This window comes from Zonotrichia leucophrys, chromosome 3 (assembly GCF_028769735.1).
Source record: "Zonotrichia leucophrys gambelii isolate GWCS_2022_RI chromosome 3, RI_Zleu_2.0, whole genome shotgun sequence".
In the NCBI taxonomy this organism is placed as follows: domain Eukaryota; kingdom Metazoa; phylum Chordata; class Aves; order Passeriformes; family Passerellidae; genus Zonotrichia; species Zonotrichia leucophrys.
Genome location: NC_088172.1, coordinates 105,577,905 through 105,596,379, shown reverse-complemented (window position 1 = coordinate 105,596,379; position 18,475 = coordinate 105,577,905). Strand labels below are relative to the sequence as shown.

Genomic DNA, 18,475 nt, shown 5'->3' with positions numbered 1-18,475 from the left:
CAGGGAGCTGGGCCTGGCCCCAGGCACGGGCACTGCACCCACAGGGACACACAGGGAGCTGGGCCTGGCCCCAGGCACGGGCACTACACCCACAGGGACACACAGGGAGCTGGGCCTGGCCCAGGGCACTGCACCCACAGGGGATCAGACCTGCAGCACTTCAGAATTGTGTAGAAACATTTAAAGTTCTATTCAGATAGCAAATGCCTTGACAATACAGAGCATTTCACATGGTCTTGATGAAACACTTCCCAAATTTTCTTCTCCATGGACACTACAGTTCTTTTGATAAGAATGGTGCTGGATATTTCCTTGGAGAAGATCAAGCTGGTGTAGGCTGTCTGCTTGAGCCTGGAAGCATTTCACCAAGTCTGGCCTTCCATATAAGGGAAATGCAAAATTTAAAAACAAGCCAAAGCAAGTAGAAATATTATTGTTTATGCTATTAGAAATAATTAGGTATCATAATCTATAATAATTGTTATTCATAGTAACAAAGCACTGACTATTCAGAAAGTGTGCCTCTGGAACGGGTAAGTTTTATCCTCCCTTTGTGCTGGCCACTTTCATTTTCTTATGGAAAATAATCTGAAGCCAATAGGAATTGCAGCCATCACACTTGCAAGTCACTGTTAGCCAGTGATCATCCTTAAAATGCCGGGATAAAAGAGATGGGGTTTAGTTCTTAATCCCCTTCACTTCACCAGTCAGGAGGAGACAACTCTGAGGTCCCAGAGCTGTCCAGGACAGCTTCACCAGGCTGAGGCTTCAGTGGCAAATGCTTCTTTTTCTTTTGAAACCAGAATTTCCTATAAGATCATTTTACTATTAGTGCTATTTTAAAATCCCCATAGTGGAAAAGGTTCCTCCCACACATGCACCTGTCTGCAGAAAATCCCCAAACCGCAGGGATTTGTCACCAGTGAATTCTCCAACATAAACACTCAGCTGCATTTTCTGAACCTTCCTTGTGAGGGTGTGTGACAATGCAGACAGAGCAGAGCGTGCCTGGAGGGGCAGGGGGGCAGCTCCCCTTCCCTTGGCACAGCCAGGGGAGCTCTGCTTTGTGCAGCTTCCCTGGAGGTGTGAAATGGGCACTTCCCTCCTCGGCAGGCCTTGCACAGCCGGGCGTTTCAATCTTGTTTTCAATTATAAGCATTTCATTGTCGAATGTTGCTGCTTTATTATGTGATAATTAAATAGGAATGATCGTGCAGCCATCCTGCCTAAGAGGCTGGAGCAGAATTAAAGCAATCCCTCTCATCCTGCTGAATGGCTTTGGAGGTGAAAGGAGTGATCTATTTGCTGTCTCTTATTTTTGCTGTCCTATTGTTTCAGTACCACTGGCTTCAAAATAGCAAACTAGGCAAGTAATTATGGACATAAATCAGAGCAGGAGGCAGCGTGAGGTCAGCACTGCTTTGCTTTTCACCTGCCTTTTCTCAGCTGCCTCTTGCTGGGAGACAAAGCAGTGCGTTCCTGTTAATTTTGTGCTCTTACTAGTGATTGAATGCTTTTTTAGACAAAGTTTGAATCCCTGAGTGCTGTCAAGCAGGAGTTGAGCAGTCTCAGTATGCTTGGAACAAGTGCAGCTTGACCAGGCTGGCTCTGGAATGCTATGGTTGGTGTCCAGTGTCCCACATTCAGCATCTGCCCTGCCTGCTTGGTTCCTGATACACCACAGTCCATGTGCAACACTTCCAGAGCGGGGACTCTCCTTGGGGTCACCACGGTGACTCTGTTGAAAAGCTCACTGAGTTAAGTAAGATGCAGCCAGAGATACTTAGCTGTAGTGAGAGTCCTATGTATTGAATAAGTGGGTCCTAGCTATTCTAAACGAGTTACAGCTGCTGCCCAACTAAGGACTTCGCAGCTGCAGCTCATTTAGAATAGCTAGGACCCACTTATTCAATACATAGGACTCTCACTACACTTAGCCAAAGTACATCAACAAAGCAAACGTGTTTTCAGTGCAGCCTGGCTGATTTATGGCCCTGGGCACCAATCTGTACATCTTATTCCTGTTGGGTGTTTGTAAACGTGCAGTGGTGCTCAACAGCAGTGCCAGGTGAGAAATGGATGCAGGCACATGTTACAGCCCTCAGGTGGAACTGGCTAAAAAATGAAATATTTCCTGAAGGACAGCTGTAACCACACACTGCTCACCTCCCATCCCAGCAGGAGCAGCAGTGCTCTGGGCATAAAGGAGTGGGGTGGGGTCTGTGGGAGGCTTGGCAATAGTGGGACACAGACTGTGCCAGCACTTGGCATCCCTGACATGGGTGTCCCAGAGCCATGGTTGTGCACCGTGGCCTGCTGGATGCTGTGTGTTACAAGGAGATGGAGTTAAGTGTTTTTCCCTCTTTCCCAAGTGTATTTTACACTAAGTTAACTAAGAGGCAGTCCTCAGTGGGATTCTGCTACTCAGGAACATACTGTTTTGTAAAAAAAGAAAAAGCCAGGAAAATTCAGTGCCTGATTAACTGTATGCTACTTTTCATTCCAGCAGTTTGCTAAAGTAGCACATGGAAGTGACCACTGAATGATTCTCATTTAGCTTATTCATGCCCTGAAAATCCGACTCAGCCCACCAGTGTGGCTTGATGCAGACAACTGAATAAGAACAAATGGAAAATAAGTAGTGAGTTTGGATGTCTCTATTGTTGGCTGCTGAACACCCACCTCTGAAATTGGGCTTTTTGAGTGTCTTGGGGTTGCATGCCAAATCCCAGCTTGTGATCTGCACTGTATTTAAACATTTTTTCATGTCCTACTGGAATTATTTATTGAAGGTTTTTTTAAAGCAATGAGATATGTGACGAAGAGCATAAGACCTTGCTGTGGGTAGTCCTGGGTGAATACAGACTTCTTTCCTTTTTGGTGGTTTTTTTTTGGTGAAATACTGAACAAAACCCAGTGTTTAACCAAAGCCATTTTGTATTGGCAGACCATTGTTCGGGGGAACAAGCCTCGAAAGGACACTTCGATCAACGGGCTGCTGGAGGAGTTTGACAACATCTCGGTGACCCGCTCCAACTCGCTGCGGAAGGAGAGCCCTCCCCGGCACCACCAGGGCAGTGCCAACCATGTGCCCCGGCCCCGCGAGGAGAATGGCTTCATCGTGTGCTCGCAGTACTCGAGCGAGTCGGACAGCACGGCCGAGAGCGCCGGGGAGCGGCTGCGGGACCGGGCCCTGTGCGGGGACGAGTGGGACCGCTACTGCCAGGGCAGCCTGGCTGCCCGGCACAACGGGCACCTGCTCAAGGTCACGGCCCGCGACTTCTACTACTCAGAGGTGGCCCCCCTGCAGCCAGAGCTGTCCCGGTTCCTCCCGGATTACCAGGCTCACCTGGAGAGCAAGCCCAAGGCGCTGGAGTACGGCGGCCTGAGGCTGGAGTACCAGCGCGTGCCCAGCGGCTCCTCCCTGGACTACCGAGATTCTTTCCCCTACGCCCCGTCCCGGGCCTCGCTGCAGAGTGAGGGCCCCAGGGACCGGCTGGACTACGGGGACCCTGACTGGGGACACGGCCTCGCCAAGGAGGACATGGACAAGAGGCCCAAGTCCTCGTACGTGGACCCCGCGAGCCCCCAGCCGGCCATGAGGCAGAGATCCAGGTCGGGCTCGGGCCTGCAGGAGCCGGCCATGCCCTACGCGGGCAGCGCCTTCAAAGCTCACCAGCAGGGACATCCCTACAGCTCGTACACCTACCCCCGGCTGTCCGAGAGCGCAGCGGGAGTGCCCAAGGTAACCCAGGGCTGCACAGGGCCAGGGCAGCAGTGAGGGCAAGGAGCCATGCGTGGGCACACCGTGCCAGTGGGGGCTGGGAACGGCCCCCAGCGCTCTGGGGCTGCTCCTTGGCAGCCGTGCAAACCCACCCACTGCACTGGGGTGTATGGAAATGGATGGCAGGGACAGTGGGTTTGAGGTACTCATTGAAAGGCAGCTTTGGAGTGCCCATCTTCTGGGGATATTATTTGAAATTCCCAGTAAGTGCAAGCTCTTCAGCGGTTTTTTGTAGCTTCAGGAGTTCCTGCGCCTGAGCAGATCTATAGCAGGAGGTAAGATGCTGGTCTGGTTTGTGTATCAGATACTTCTGTGTTTGAATTGTTACTGTGCAAGGCTGAAACCTCCATGCTTCGGTATTTGTACCGTATTTATGCCATCTTTATATTACAAGGTTTATGAGCTCTTCACTGCTCATGAGAGTAGGGGCTTACTCCCTTCTGCATTGTTTCTAAGCATTGAAATGAAGTCAAAGCAGCTGATCTCACCCAAGACATTTTAGATGTAGTTTTAAAAAAGGGTTTCTGTGCAAGGAAGTGTTTCAGCCATGGTATCTAGAGGCAGCTCCTCTCCACAGATCTGTCCCTGCTCTGCCACATGAGGAGTGTTACCTGCACAAGCTCTCCAGCCCTGCTTGCAGCAGGGTGCTGTGACCACTTGTTCAGTTCAGAGTGCTTTTCTCACACCTCTAGTCACATAACCATGATGGCCTTCTTAGCATCTAATGCTGTGCAAGAGGTGCCTTTTCAGTGTAGTTTGCTCTGAACATCTCTGAGTTCCCCTAGCAACGGGCACTGTGATGATCATTTTTCCAAGCCTGGGGTTGCTGTGACTTTTCCCGTGCTGAGGTGTGTGACTGTCAGTGGTGAGGTGTGTTCTTCTCTCTGATGATAGCTGGCCAGTGCATTTGCTTATGGTGTGTCCTGCTGCAGTGCCAGTCTGCAGATCCCTGATGTCCCTGGCTTGGAGATGTGCCAGCCTTGTGCCTCCTCAGGTCTGGCTGCAGTGCCCGTGGGCAGGGGTGAGCAATGCACTTTTTGTCCCTCTTTGCACTGGAGCACAGAGCCAGGCCTTGGAGCTTGGATAAACCCTGGGGGGAGCAGAAAAGTCACCAGGTCTCTTTAGGTGCCTTTCCAAAGCTCAGGGTGTGGTGGGAGGAGTGTGTGTGGTGGTCACACCAGTGAGGCATTCAGTGTGGATTCTGGAAGCTGGGAGGAAAATCTGGGCTGGGTTAGCTGCCATTTCCTTTACTTAGCGCAGTCATTTTGTTAGAGTTTAGAAAAGAGGAGGGCAAATCCAGTAATGCAGAGACCCTGTACCAGCTGCTTCTGCCAGTTTTACACCAGTCAATAGGGCAGAAGACACAGGTGTTTATTGGACTTGGAAAAATATCCCATTAAAATGCAGTAACAACTTTTATTTTAAAAAATATATGCCTCTATGCAAGATTCATTGTGAGCTGTTCCTCTCTTCAGGGCATCAAAAGCACTCCTACAACCATGGTGTATTGAAACTTGATGATTCACTGGTAAATGCAGCAGTTCAATTCCCAAAGCTGTCCACAGCTCCTGCAGGTGAATAGGAGTTTCTTGTCTTGGATGATTGCTGAAGAATCTTCTTTTCAAGGAGGCATTAGTAAATAATGGTTCATCAAATGGGCTTACTAAATGAGAGTCAGATCTCAAATCAGATATTTTACAAATGAGATTGGGTTTAAAGTATAATTAAAAGGGGTGAAAAAGTGAGTGAAAAGGTCTGCAGGCACAAATGTGGGGCCTCAAAGTGCCTTTAACAAGGTTGTTAATTTTGGCTGTAAATGTGAAGAGCAGATTTACTTCAGCATTATTTGCAGGTCAGAGATGTCAGAGCAGTCAATGTGTGCCTGTTTCATCATCAGGGGTTTCAGAGTTGTCACATCCGAGGACTTGCCCTGCCCTGGGCTTGGCCGCTGCTGTGCAGGGGAGCCATGGAGGTGCAGGAAGCCCAGGCTCAGATTTGCCTCTCTGAGCCACCCCTGTGTCACCACGTGCTCTCCTGTCCTGCAGGCTGACTCCAGGACATGGAGCTGCAGAGTCTGCTGTGCCACCCTCCCCACACAGAGCTGCTGTCCCACCTCAGTCTTGGCTCACCATATCGAGTTCATCGTTGGCTGCTGTTTTGCCACTCTGTTCTGCATGGGCTTTTTACCCTCCTCTTCATCACAGGCAGCCCTCCTAACTTCTGCCACCAAGCCCTATTACTTCAAAGCTCCTTTCCCTGTCATTTTGCAGGAGCAGCTCTCTGGGAGCCTCTCCTGTCCCTCTTTCCAGGGCCCATGATGTCTGCTCCCCCTTTGCTGCTGTAGTGCAGCAGAGGTGTCTCACCACGGTCCCCTTCTGTAGCACAGGCACATTTCCAGCCTGGCAAAGGCAGGGCCAAGCCTTCACTGCCAGAAACCCCCTCCTTTCTCCTGTGTTCCCCTCCCAGCCAGCAGCTGTGTGTGAGTGCTGCCTGCCACCTCTGTGAGTGGCACAGAGTCCTGGGGCTCTCCCCAGTGAGGCAGCAGAGCCAGACCTTTGCCTTTGTGGTCTCAGTGTGGGTTACAGACCATCCCTTGTGCACCTGCCACCTGGCAGACTGTGCAGATGTGGGGGATGCCACTGTGCCATGGTGAATGTCGTGCCAGAGCTTCGGCTGCTCCTTTGACCTCATCTGGAGTGAGTGCAGGACTGCTTTCTTCTTTCCTTTGTAGCATTTAAAGGATCTCCATTCAGTAGGGGCTGCATTCAGCAGCAGAGGTGGAATTATTGGTGGAGTAAAAGTGTGTTCATTTTGCTGTGGTATGGAGCACTGCATCAGGACAGCCTCGGAGGAGAGCTTCAGTGTCTTGTAGCATTTCTTGGGATTCAGGAAGTGGGTTTACATTGTGCAGCAATGCTAACCTCAGAAAGGCTCTGAGAACTCTCAGCAAGCACACTGAACCCCTGAATGTTCATTCTAAAATTTTACTGCAGAATATTCTTTGGCCAGTGTGTTAAGCCTGGGGCATACTCAGAAATACCAGACATGGGTGAAGCCTCAAATAATTCATTGGCCTGGATTTATCCAGCTTGAATTTCTAGACAGGTTTTCCCCATCTCAGTGGTTATAAAGAAAATGGTGTATTTACAGCCAAAGCAATAAATTATTTGTCCCTACATACACAGATATATAGGACAGGGTTAGATTGAGTTCCCCTCCCTCCACCAAACCATCTGAGCACTTCTCCACGTTAATTAGTTTGGCAGATGTAATGTCCTTCATGAAATTCATGTGTCTGACTCCCTTCTGTTTGATGGCTGTCCCTGCCTGCTGGAGTAAGGGAAATGATGGCTGTAAATGGTGGCTGTAATGCTGTGGGTTTCTGCCTCAGCACCCCAGCACGCTGGGAGGGGACTGCACAGCCCTGCTGCTGCTGCTGGGCGCTCCTGATGGAGGGTGGGGGGCTCTCAGCCCTGCAGGAGGGACACTCCAGCTCTTCCCAGGGCAGCCTCTGAGCAGCCCCTCTGCAGGGACATTCCCTTTCCTTGCTAAAGCTGTGCTGGGGAGCCTCTGAGCAGCCTCTGAGCAGCCCCTCTGCAGGGACATTCCCCCTTATCCCACTAAAGCTGTGCTGGGCAGCCTCTGAGCAGCCCCTCTGCAGGGACATTCCCCCTTTCCCCAGAGCCCTGGTGGAGTGAAGGAAGGCCCAGCAGCCCTGGTGGCTCACAGAGAGGTGGGAAAGGCCAGCAGAGAATTGCTCTGGAGGCACCTCCAGCCCCAGGCTCCTCCTCACGGTGCAGAGCCCACGCTGATAAATTGATGCTGCGGCAGATTTTTTTTTCTTCTTTTTTTTTCCTTTTTTTTTTTGCAGTCTTAGCATAAAATGGTCAAATGATGTTCCACCGCAGAATTCAATTTCACAGTTCAGTTGGGTCCTTGATTACACTGCCAAATTCAGATTAATGTGCATTTAACTAACATGGATCAGGGACTCCTGGCTGGCAGCCAGCAGTAATAGTAGCAACCGTGAGCTGTGTAGAGTTTGCTGCTCTGTCCATCCCTGTGCACTGCCACTGAAATTGATTGATTAAATGAACTCATTGCCATAATTATTTGTAATTGTGCTACATGATGAGCCTGTGTCAAACCGCCCCCCTGCCCTGAGATGCTCCACACATCAGCAGGAGTCACATATTGTAAATGTGAAGATGTTCTTTTACAGAGGAAAAAAATATCCTTTTTGGGTGGGTTTTTTTGTTCTACATCTTTTGGGGGGGTTTTAGTTTGGATGGAAGCAAGCAAACCATTGTGTTTGTAAATGTGGAGTATTCATTAGCCTTCAATGTAAGAAGTTTAGAGAAGCTTGGAAAATACAAAAAATAGAAAGGAACCTACAAATGAACCAGGCTTCCCATTGGGATAATTTCCTTTGCGATTTTCTCTGATTTCAGATGAAAATTAGCAGTTTTGTGACACTGCAGTTAAGTAGTGTGTCGCTGTGGAAAATGATTTAAGAAATGGTGAATTGAATTAGGCTCCTCATCAGACTCACGTAAGCAGTCCCTCAGACAACAGCTGGCAGCATGGCAAGACAGGAGATGACAGGGATTTTAGGGTGCTACCACCTCCACAGGAAGGGGTTGGGTTATCCCTGAATTGCTGCAGAAAAACATAAGGCTAACAGCTGAGAATCAAAATGCAGGTACTGGTAAGACACAGATCGGAATTTGCTGGAGGGCGAGTGTTATGGATGTGACAGGGATGGAATCTTGGAGGAAATGGCCCAGAGAGCCGGCAGGGCACTGCAGATGCAGAGCAGACACACTTTTGTAAGCGTAGATCCCTTCCAATGCAGGCCATTCTGTGATTCAGCAAAGGCTCTGGAGTGCCCAAACAGGTGCCTGGACAGAGGAACGGACCTGGGATGCAGAGGAGATGTCCTGAGTGTGCTGAGGGCACTGCAGCCCCGCGGTGTGGAAATCCCTGCCCGGCCTGGGGCAGCAGTGCTGTGCTGAGCAGAGGGGGTGCAATGGGGGAGCTCTGCTGGGCCCTCCAGGGGGCTGAGATGGACGGAGGGGCAGGGCAGGGCAGGCAGGGAGGAAGGAGCTGTTCCCAGCCTCACTCTGTGTCTGTGTGTGTGTGTTGCAGGTGGACTATGAGCGAGCGCAGCTGGTGGTCAGCCCCCCGCTCTGTGGCTCGGACACGTACCCGCGGGGCCCAGCCAAGCTACCTCAGAGCCAGGGCAAGGGCAGCTACCCCGGCGGCGGCGGCAGCTACCAGTACCCCGTGCTGTACCACAAGGCTCCCCACGTGCCGCAGCCCGGCTCCCCGTTCGTGTCCCCGGGCTCGTACCCCAGCTCGCCCAGCCTGGCGCCCGGCGCGTACCCCCCGCCCAGCTGGGGCTCGTGCTCGGAGCAAGCGCCCTCCAGGGTGTCCCACGAGCAGTTCCGCGCCGCCCTGCAGCTGGTGGTGAGCCCCGGGGACCCCCGCGAGTACCTGGACAGCTTCCTCAAGATCGGCGAGGGCTCCACGGGCATCGTGTGCATCGCCACCGAGCGCCACTCGGGCAAGCAGGTGGCCGTCAAGAAGATGGACCTCAGGAAGCAGCAGAGGAGGGAGCTGCTCTTCAATGAGGTACGGGGGCTTGGGGGGTGCCTCGGGGGCTTTGGGTTCAACAGGAGATGTGGGCCACATGCCACCATCGGGAGCCACATTCATACCTTGGCAAACGAGGGGAGGAGTCCCACACACGGCTGTGCTTGAATGTCTATTGTGTAGCCATTCCAGTTTCAGCTCAGCCACTTCTCCTCCAGCTTGAAACCTCTGGTGCTGTCCCAGGAAACAGCTGAGAGATGTGTCAGCTGGTGCATGCAGTGTGTCAGCTGCTCAGACGTGGCCCTGCTGCCTTTTCTGTCTGTCTGCTGGCACAGCTGATTATTCCAGGAGGGAGGATCCAAGCTAACCAGGCTACTCCAGAGTGTGTGTGCTGTATTTCTGGCATACACGTGCTTTGTTTCCTCCCTCCTTCCTCTCCTCACCATCAGCACTCCCTGTGCTGTGTTGATGGTACTAAGCTAAGAGATGTGTCCTTTTCCATGGAATTATCTGAGTTAATTCCCACATCTCCTCTCCTGAGTGCTTGCAGCCAGCTCAGAGCCCACAGGTCTTTTACCTGTGTATGTTATTTTAAATTTCAGAGCACTGGTTTTCATTTGCCATTTTTTCACCCAGTTTATTTGGGGCTTGACAGTACCTTCTGCAACTTACAGAGTTTCTCCTTTTTTAACTTCTTACTCCCTTAAAGCATCTGGTGGGGTGTGTTCACTGCTCCCTTTTTGAGATCACTTGTAAATATCTGATCAATACCAAAACCACTCCCAAGGAAGCCTCCTGTGAGAATGAACCTTTTAATTCTATGTTTTGTTTCCTGTACACTGTGTGTCTTCCCTCAGCACGACAGATTGGATTCTTTAAAACCTTTGAAAACATCACATTTTTTAATTGCAATATTAAACAGCAAACTTCAACCAGTTCTTCTTTACACAGTGCAGGACTGTGCTGGTTATTTGGGCTTGGCTTTGCCTCCCTGGAGGCTGGGCTGGCTCTAACTGAGCATCTCTCGAGCAGTGACAGCCTGAGGCAGGTCCTGCATGCTGTGCAGCACCAAGCTGCTTCCCTGCCACGCTCCAGTCACTCGTGTCATCTGAAAATCTCCTGCAGCAGGGAGGAGTCCCAGTGTCTTTGGAGGAGTCCCTGTGTCTGTCTGTGATGGAGTCCCTGTGTCTGTGATGGAGTCCCTCTGTCTGTGGTGGAGTCCCTGTGTCTGTCTGTGATGGAGTCCCTGTGTCTGTGATGCTGTTTTGGAGTCCCTGTGTCTGTGGTGGAGTCCCTGTGTCTGTCTGTGGTGGAGTCCCTGTGTCTGTGATGGAGTCCCTGTGTCTGTCTGTGGTGGAGTCCCTGTGTCTGTGATGGAGTCCCTGTGTCTGTCTGTGATGGAGCCTTGCCTGGCTGTGCTCTCTCTCTCATGCTTACCACTGTGACCCCCTCAGTCCCCCGAGGTCATGGGCACTGTCCTGGCTGGGCTGCCCTCACTGTGTGTTGAACAAAACCTTTTACCAAAGTTCTCTGATTTTTCTTAAGCTGCCAGTGAAGTTTTTTGTTGTTTGATCTCTTGAGAATTTCTTGTTGGTATTTCTCCCGTGTCTCTAACTCAGAGTACACAAAAAGCAGTAGTAAGCCTTCTAAAAGTCTCTTTGAGTGAGTTTTCTGGGCCCTTACTCCAGCAATCTGTTGAAAATCTGTGCAAAGTACCATTTACTACGTGATAAAAATGACTTTGATGTGTTGAGGGATTGATCAGGTCAAAAAAATAATCTGTTGTACTGAAAGCAATTGGCAATAAAAAACCAATTAAATAAACAGGTCTGTTCCTGCAGGCTGAAATAAAACAATTATCTACTGTTTATACTCTAACAGCCAGAGATTCTTTTTCCCCCTGATGCATTTACAAGGACCGATATTTTTATATAAATATTCTGATGTTGTTTATGTGCTGGCGTAAGGATGAGGAGGATGCGATTCGTCGCAGATCCTTCCCTCAGCACCGGTGACAAAGAAGGTGACACCAAGTGCCGCTGGAGGCCATGGCACTGGCAGCTGTCCCTTTGTGCCCCTGCAGGTGGTGATCATGAGGGATTACCACCACGAGAACGTGGTGGACATGTACAACAGTTACCTGGTGGGCGACGAGCTCTGGGTGGTGATGGAGTTCCTGGAGGGCGGCGCCCTGACCGACATCGTCACTCACACCAGGTGGGCTGGGCCGGGCACGGGGAGCAGCCTGCACAGAACACACACACAGGCACTTAGAGAACACAGATCCGTGCAGTTTGTATGGACCAGAACCGAGCCCGTTGGCACACACATCGGGAACCAGAGGTGCCGCCGAACTCCTGGGAGAGCAGCATTTGCTGAACTAAAGGGAAGGAAACACCTGGGAGGGCCTGCTGGGGATCTGCTGACACTTTGGGAAGAGGTTTAGCACCAACACAGCTCTTATCCATTACTTCCCAGAATGGAAAAAAAAAAAGTTCTTTTCCCTTCTCCCTGTTTGGTGATCTGTATTTTTGGGTTTGCTGTCATAAACACTTCTGCTCTAAGGGTGATTTCTCCTCACAAAAGTTATCTGCAAACCCAGCCCAAAACATAAGGGGAAAAGTATTTTTGTGTCAGAATATTTTGTGCTTATGGTGAAGCACATTCCCATATTTCAGTTAATATCCCACCTTTAAAGTAGGAAATTAGCCAGCACAAGAGCTGCAGTGTATGGAACTGCTCTGCCTCTGCTGAGGGCAGACATTAGATTTTACAGCCCTCTTTACATCTGCTCTTTGCTCATCTGCTTCTGATGAGATGGATAAAACGAGACAGGGAAGAGGGACTCTTTATTTAATTTCTTCTTTCTAATTTTCTTTCTTAATGAAAGAAAATTAGAATTTCCACACCAAACCAGTGGGAGAATATTTAGGGGAGCAAGAACAAAAGCAAGGAATTATAAATGAGAAAATTTGTGTTCTCCCAGTTAAATGGTGCTCTTAGGTCTTACCAAGAGTTATAACACAGGTGTTTTACTTTTGAGTGTTACCTTAGCTTATGTGCTGAAATAAATCACAGTATGGCAAGTATTTGCCAAACTGTTAAAAGCTCTATCTTAAACATTTCTGACAGAAGTTTGACAGCAAACAGATGCTCCCAGGACACCACTTCTTAAGAGCTGTCATCTATTTTTAACTCAAAACAGTCTTTTCTTAATGTGCTGGGTGGTTTTTTTTTTTTACATTGCATGACCTTCCTTCAAAGATCCTGCTAAAATACTGCAAATGGCAGAAATTAAAGCAGAAATCTCCACAGGTGTTCTTCTGCTCATGTAAAAGAGATGCTGGGGACATTGGGGATGGGACAGTGGCACAGGGTGCCCAGCCCATCCCTGGCATTGCACTGTAGCTGAGAGAATGACCCCACAATGGGTTTTTCAGCTGTGCACAGAAATGAGGACTCTTGTTTGTTTTTCTTCTGAAATACCCAGAATATTTTTATAGGAAGGCATGAAAGTGCTCTCAATGAGCTACAACCCAGGGCCTGATGTTTTGCCTACACAATTAAGGGTGGTTCTCCTCATATTTATTTATTTATTCCACACCTGTTCCCATCCCAGTAGCGAAGCCTGCTTGGCAAGCAGCGAGCTTACTGTAAATAAGGCATTTCTGTGATTTCCCAGAGGGAAATTTCTGTGCTTTCCCAGAGACCCCAGCACGTGGCACGCTCGGCTTTAGGCGCTAACGCAGAGCTCGCTGCAGGGCCGCTCCCCAGCCTCGGCTCCCAGAAGCAGGAGCAGGAGCGGCCCCGGAGGCGCTGCAGGCAGATCGGTGATGGAGGCAGTGCCGCTCCCCTCCCCAGGCTGAGCTGTGTGTGTGTGTGCCGCCCTTGCAGGATGAACGAGGAGCAGATCGCCACGGTGTGCGTGTCCGTGCTGCGCGCCCTGTCCTACCTGCACCACCAGGGCGTCATCCACCGCGACATCAAGAGCGACTCCATCCTGCTCACCAGCGACGGCAGGGTGAGCCCGGGCTGAGGGACAGCAAGGGCACCGCGGGGTGGGAGTGACACAGGGAACCTGGGCACGGCGGGGGACACGCAGGGAACCTGCTAGGGCCTGTGAATAACTCGTGGGAGAAGCTGCATCCAAGGAACACGGACCTGGCCTCACTGGTGATTGGCATCTGTGCTGCAGGCAGAGCCCGTGGGGAGGAACTGGAGCCTCAGAGGCAGTGGCAGAGGAAGCTGGGCAGTAAGGGTGATGAGCAGTGATGGGACACCTCTGTTTGGACTGCACCACTCCTACCCTGATGCCTTCCAAAACCACTTCCTTTGTACCACACTTAGTTATCATTTACTCAGCAGTTTCTGTACATGTGCTCTGCTTCCCCAGACTGGCTGGGAGGCCAGCATCAATCTATGCAAATAGGAAATAATCTGCATTACTGCTGAAACCCTCCCCAGATGGTAAGAGTAGCTTTCACACTTCCAAGACGCCTGATGAAAGCTGTCCCACACTTCCATGTGTGTTACTTGCTGTGCCTTTGTGTAGTTAGTGAGCAGGGGGAGAAGGGCACAGAATGCTGCACAAGGCTTGCTCACTAAACAAAATGTGGTTTACACACAGAAAAATTAGGGTTGCTCCACTGGCCTTACACACCTGTCTAAGGCAAGACCTGAGGGTTGGACTGAGCCCAAGAGCTTTGGTTTGGCAGCAGATCCAGACCTTCCCCTTCCCCAGGTAAAGCTCTTGGCTTCCAGGCTTGCTCTGAGTCCGTAGCCAAAGGCTGGCCTGTCCAATTTGATGCCCACTCACCAAGGGAGAGGGATTTTCTTCCTGCAGCAGCCACAGGCTGCTCCTCTTAATCCTGTCAAGGAAAGCCAATCCCACGTGTGTAGGAGTTGTTCAGTTGTAATTTCAGTTCATGTTGCTGGAATAACATCTGATCTGGGCTCAGGATCTGCATACAGTGCCTCATTATACTCATTACTCCAGTCCTCATTATCTGCATTGCAGATTTCTTCATGGCTGTGTTGTGCAATTATCTTTTTTTAGAAAATCCTCGTCTTTTATGTACTCCAATGAGCAATAGATATGCAAAACCTCTTGTGCTCCTACAAAAGAAGATTGGGCTTTGCTTCCAAAATATGCATTATTTCCTCCATTCTTCGTCCTGTAAACTGAGAAATACATTTAGCGTGGAGCACTTGGCTATTATTGGCTTTGTTTTAGAAATACCAACAATCGTTTCGTAATTCCGTTAAAAATAATATCCATAACTTTAAAAAAAAAAGTAATGTCTGTGCTGAATCCAAGAGTGAGTGCTGACAATAAGCCCACACAGTGCAGGGATTTATGCAGCTTCCCACTCCAGCTGTCCTGGGGCTGTTTGGGCTCTCTCTGTATCCCCAGACACGGAGTACTTGGTGGGATACACAGCCTGGGGACCTGGGGCGTGGGTCACCATTGGACTGGGCAGGGATGGAGAGTAGGAAAATGTCCAGGAACATCCCTTGGAAAGCTTCCAGGCCTCCAAGTAAGTCCTTGGAGAGGTAAAAAAAAAAATATTTTAGCCTTAAGGATCAAGCTGTTTCTGGAAGGGGTGATGCCACCAACCCTCAGAGCAGCTTGTTGTGGAACTTTCACCTTGGCATTATACAGCGACAGAGAGGGGGAGGTGATAATTTTCCATAATTTTTGTTGTTAAAAAAAAGCAGTCATAAAAGTGTGAGGCAGGCACATGATGCAGCAGGAGCTGCTCTCGGGAGTGCTCGTGTATCCCATAATTTCTATTTCAGGTCACTGCCACAGCTGCTCAAGGACAGCAGTGATTCCTGAGCTGCCAGCAAAGGGACCAGGCTCACTCTTGGGCAAGGAGTGCTGTACCCGCCCTGCCTCCTCCAGCTCTGCGCTCCTGCTGCCCAGGGAGGGCAGGTCCTGGGCCTGGCAGACCCCTGGAAGCGTTTTATTTTCTATGGGTGATAAAAAGGAGCGGGGTGAATGCCACTTGTTCCCCACATTTTCTGGCAAGCCCAGAGATTGTACAAACTGGTGCAAACAACAGAAGGGGTGGGTGTCACTTGGAATATGTGTATTACTGAATATTGCATATATATAACTACAAGCATGGGGGTTCTGTTTGGAATAGTTTGTTTTCCTTTTATTTGTAAGTGTTATAAGCCATGTATCATCTCGCCATCCTTTGCTGGTGGAGAGGCAATGGGCTGTGACAGATGACATCAGGAATGAGCACCAGTGGCACCCTCCTCCATCTCCCCTTCACTCCAATGTGCTGTGTGCTCCCGAGGCTGAGCTCCCATCCCAGCCCTCCTCCAGAGCCGGGCTGCTGTCCTGCCCAGGAAAGCACTGCAGCTGCACCCCTGTGCCTGGCAGGGCTTTGTCCTCTTACTTACGAGGGGCTTTTTCTTCTTCTTTCCACAGATAAAATTGTCTGACTTCGGCTTCTGTGCTCAAGTGTCAAAGGAGGTCCCCAGGAGAAAGTCCCTGGTTGGGACACCCTATTGGATGGCACCAGAGGTGATATCCCGCCTGCCCTACGGCACTGAGGTGAGCACAGGACACTGCAGAGGGGCTGTGCCAGCTCCCTGTGGCACTGGGGTGGGCACAGGACACTGCAGAGGGCATTCCCAGCTCCCCATGGCACTGAGGTGGGCACAGGACCCTGCAGAGGGCATTCCCAGCTCCCTGTGGCACTGAGGTGAGCACAGGACACTGCAGAGGGGGTTCCCAGTAGGGGACATCCCAGGTGAGCACAGCAGGCACTGCAGGAGGGTATCCCTGCCCCTGGAGCTGTCAGAGCTGTGCAGGTCAGGAACATTTGCACAGCTGTGCTAAACAGCAGTGATTCAGTCTGCCCCAGAGTGCAGCTCCGTGCCTGGTTTGGAAGTGTTTCCCCAGGATGCAGTTATTCAATAAGAACTCCATTTAGCACTCCCAGCAGCGCAATGCTTTACACATTTTGCCCTGGGGTGCTCAGGGAAGGGAGCTGCCCTCATGTGCACACTGTGGAAGGCCCCGTGCTGCTGTTTGACAGCGAGCCTGCAGGCTGGAGCTGCACTCGCGGGCGTGCCCTGCTGCCCGTGCCAAAGCAGCGGGCTCCTCACACACCCCCTGCCCGGCCCGGGGGCACCAGTGTGTGCCAGGGCCGCTCTGCTCTCACCCTGCCCTTGCCCCTCCGGAGGAGAGCCAGTGGAGTGCCCGGGGCCAGCTGGGAGGGCTGCACTGCCACCCTCTGTGGTAGGACTGCTCTCCTGCCATGGGCTCCTTCCCTGCCGTCACTGCTGCCATCAGCTGGGACACGGGCGTGGGAAAAGCCCCTCTGTGGGAGCTGTTTCAGGCACTGCCAGATGTTCTGGGAGAGGCAAGGCACGCGTTTCACTGGAAGCCTTCAGAGGAGCCCAGCAAGGCGGGGTGTGCAGTGCCACAGCCCGTGCGGGCAGCTGCGAGTCACAGAGGGGACCGGTGACAGTGACACAGCCACGCTGCGGGGACAGGGCTGCCTCTGTGCCTCTGCCTGGGGACACAGCTGCTGCAGAGCCAGCACACGGGATGGTCACACACAGCCTCGCTGCACGTACCTGCACTGAACACACCTAAAAGTACTGATGTACCCAGGGAAGAGAGTGAGCTGAGCTGGAGCTGCTCCATCCTCACACTGCTCTGGCACGGCACAGCAAGAGCACCCTGCAGGCACTGCTCTCCACCCAGGATCTGTGCTGTTGGAGAAGACATTCCAGAGATAATAGCATCAACTATTATTAGCCCATTAATAGCTTAGGGGGATTATAAAGTGGCTGAACTTAGGGCTGCATTAAGTTTCCCCACCAGAAGGGAAAGGGAAAAAAAAAGGATTTAAGCTAGAGGATAGTGTTGGCAAAAGAGCAAAAGCAGAATGAACTGGCCATGGCAATATTTGGACTGGCAAATGACAGGAATTACAGTCATCAGAGGATTCTGGAGCAGCTCTGCAGCAGGCCAGGACTAAGAATAAAAAAAAGGTTTTTTTGAGCTAGAGCTGAATCACTTTCCAGAGGTGTTACATAATGTGCTACCTGTGCTGGCTGTAAACAAGGCTGGCTGTAGTGAGTGCTTGCATTTGCCTCGGGCTCTGGAATGGAGTTCCCACAGTCCTTAAGCTGCAGGGGAACAGAGTAAGTGATTCCAGAGCAGTGAAGCGTACCCTGCTCTCCAGCAGCTGCAGGCCAGCCTGGGGGGCGCCCAGTGGGTGCAGGTCAGTGCAGCTGGAATGCAGGGCAGCAGGACACAGCCTCTCCCAGGGTGCAGCTTCCAGTGAGCAGCACCCGAGGCAGCTGCAGAGCCTGGCTTGTGAGCCCCTGCCGGTCTGGGCTGTCAGGCCCTCACTGCTAGAGGGAAAGCCGTGGCTGGCTGGTAAAAACGAAACATGGATGGTGCCGGTGCTGGCTGGGCAGGCAGCAGGAGCCAGTGCAGTGCCGGCAGTGCCCCTGAGCCCTGGGCTGTTGCAGGTGGACATCTGGTCCCTGGGCATCATGGTGATGGAGATGATCGACGGGGAGCCGCCGTACTTCAACGAGCCGCCGCTGCAGGCCATGCGCCGCATCCGGGACAACCTCCCGCCCCGCGTCAAGGACACACACAAGGTCAGCCTTCCCCGGCCCTGGCAGGGGCCCTGCAGGCACACCCTGCGTGTCCAAACCCTTACTGTCACCTCCAAGGGCCACTGGGGCAGTGGTGCCACACATGGCTCCAGGGGGGGAAGAGAGGCCGAAGCCATCGGTCATGGCCTTGTTTGTGCCTGACCCTGGCACTGCTTTTGCAGCCAGAGATGGCAAAGGGAGCTGGGCACAGCCCCAAGCTCCCTGTGCTTCCCAGCCTGCCGGAGGACCAGAGCAGCCCAGCTCACTGCCCTGCTGCAGTTGGGTTGGTACACCCATGTGAGGCACCAAAGCCTTTGGGCCCCTCCCAGTTAGGGGGTATTTCCATCAGCCCTCAGCCTGCCTTAATGGTGTTCTGTACCCCAGGGACACCCGAACACTCCAACCACCAGCACCGGCCCACAGCCCTTCTGCTGAGCACAGTGTCCCTTTTGTCCCCCA

At 51.6% G+C, this 18,475-nt stretch overlaps 1 protein-coding gene across 4 annotated transcripts in view; it reads left to right on the top strand.

Moving 5' to 3' along the window:
* PAK5 (p21 (RAC1) activated kinase 5) overlaps positions 1 to 18,475 on the top strand; it is a 209,407-nt gene that overhangs the window by 188,884 nt on the left and 2,048 nt on the right. For all 4 annotated transcript variants that reach the window (XM_064709827.1, XM_064709828.1, XM_064709826.1 and 1 more), the window contains 6 exons: positions 2,948 to 3,745; positions 8,933 to 9,418; positions 11,463 to 11,596; positions 13,274 to 13,400; positions 15,822 to 15,947; positions 17,885 to 18,019. In XM_064709827.1, the coding sequence (XP_064565897.1) occupies positions 2,948 to 3,745; positions 8,933 to 9,418; positions 11,463 to 11,596; positions 13,274 to 13,400; positions 15,822 to 15,947; positions 17,885 to 18,019 (1,806 nt within the window). The remainder of the gene's footprint in view (positions 1 to 2,947; positions 3,746 to 8,932; positions 9,419 to 11,462; positions 11,597 to 13,273; positions 13,401 to 15,821; positions 15,948 to 17,884; positions 18,020 to 18,475) is intronic.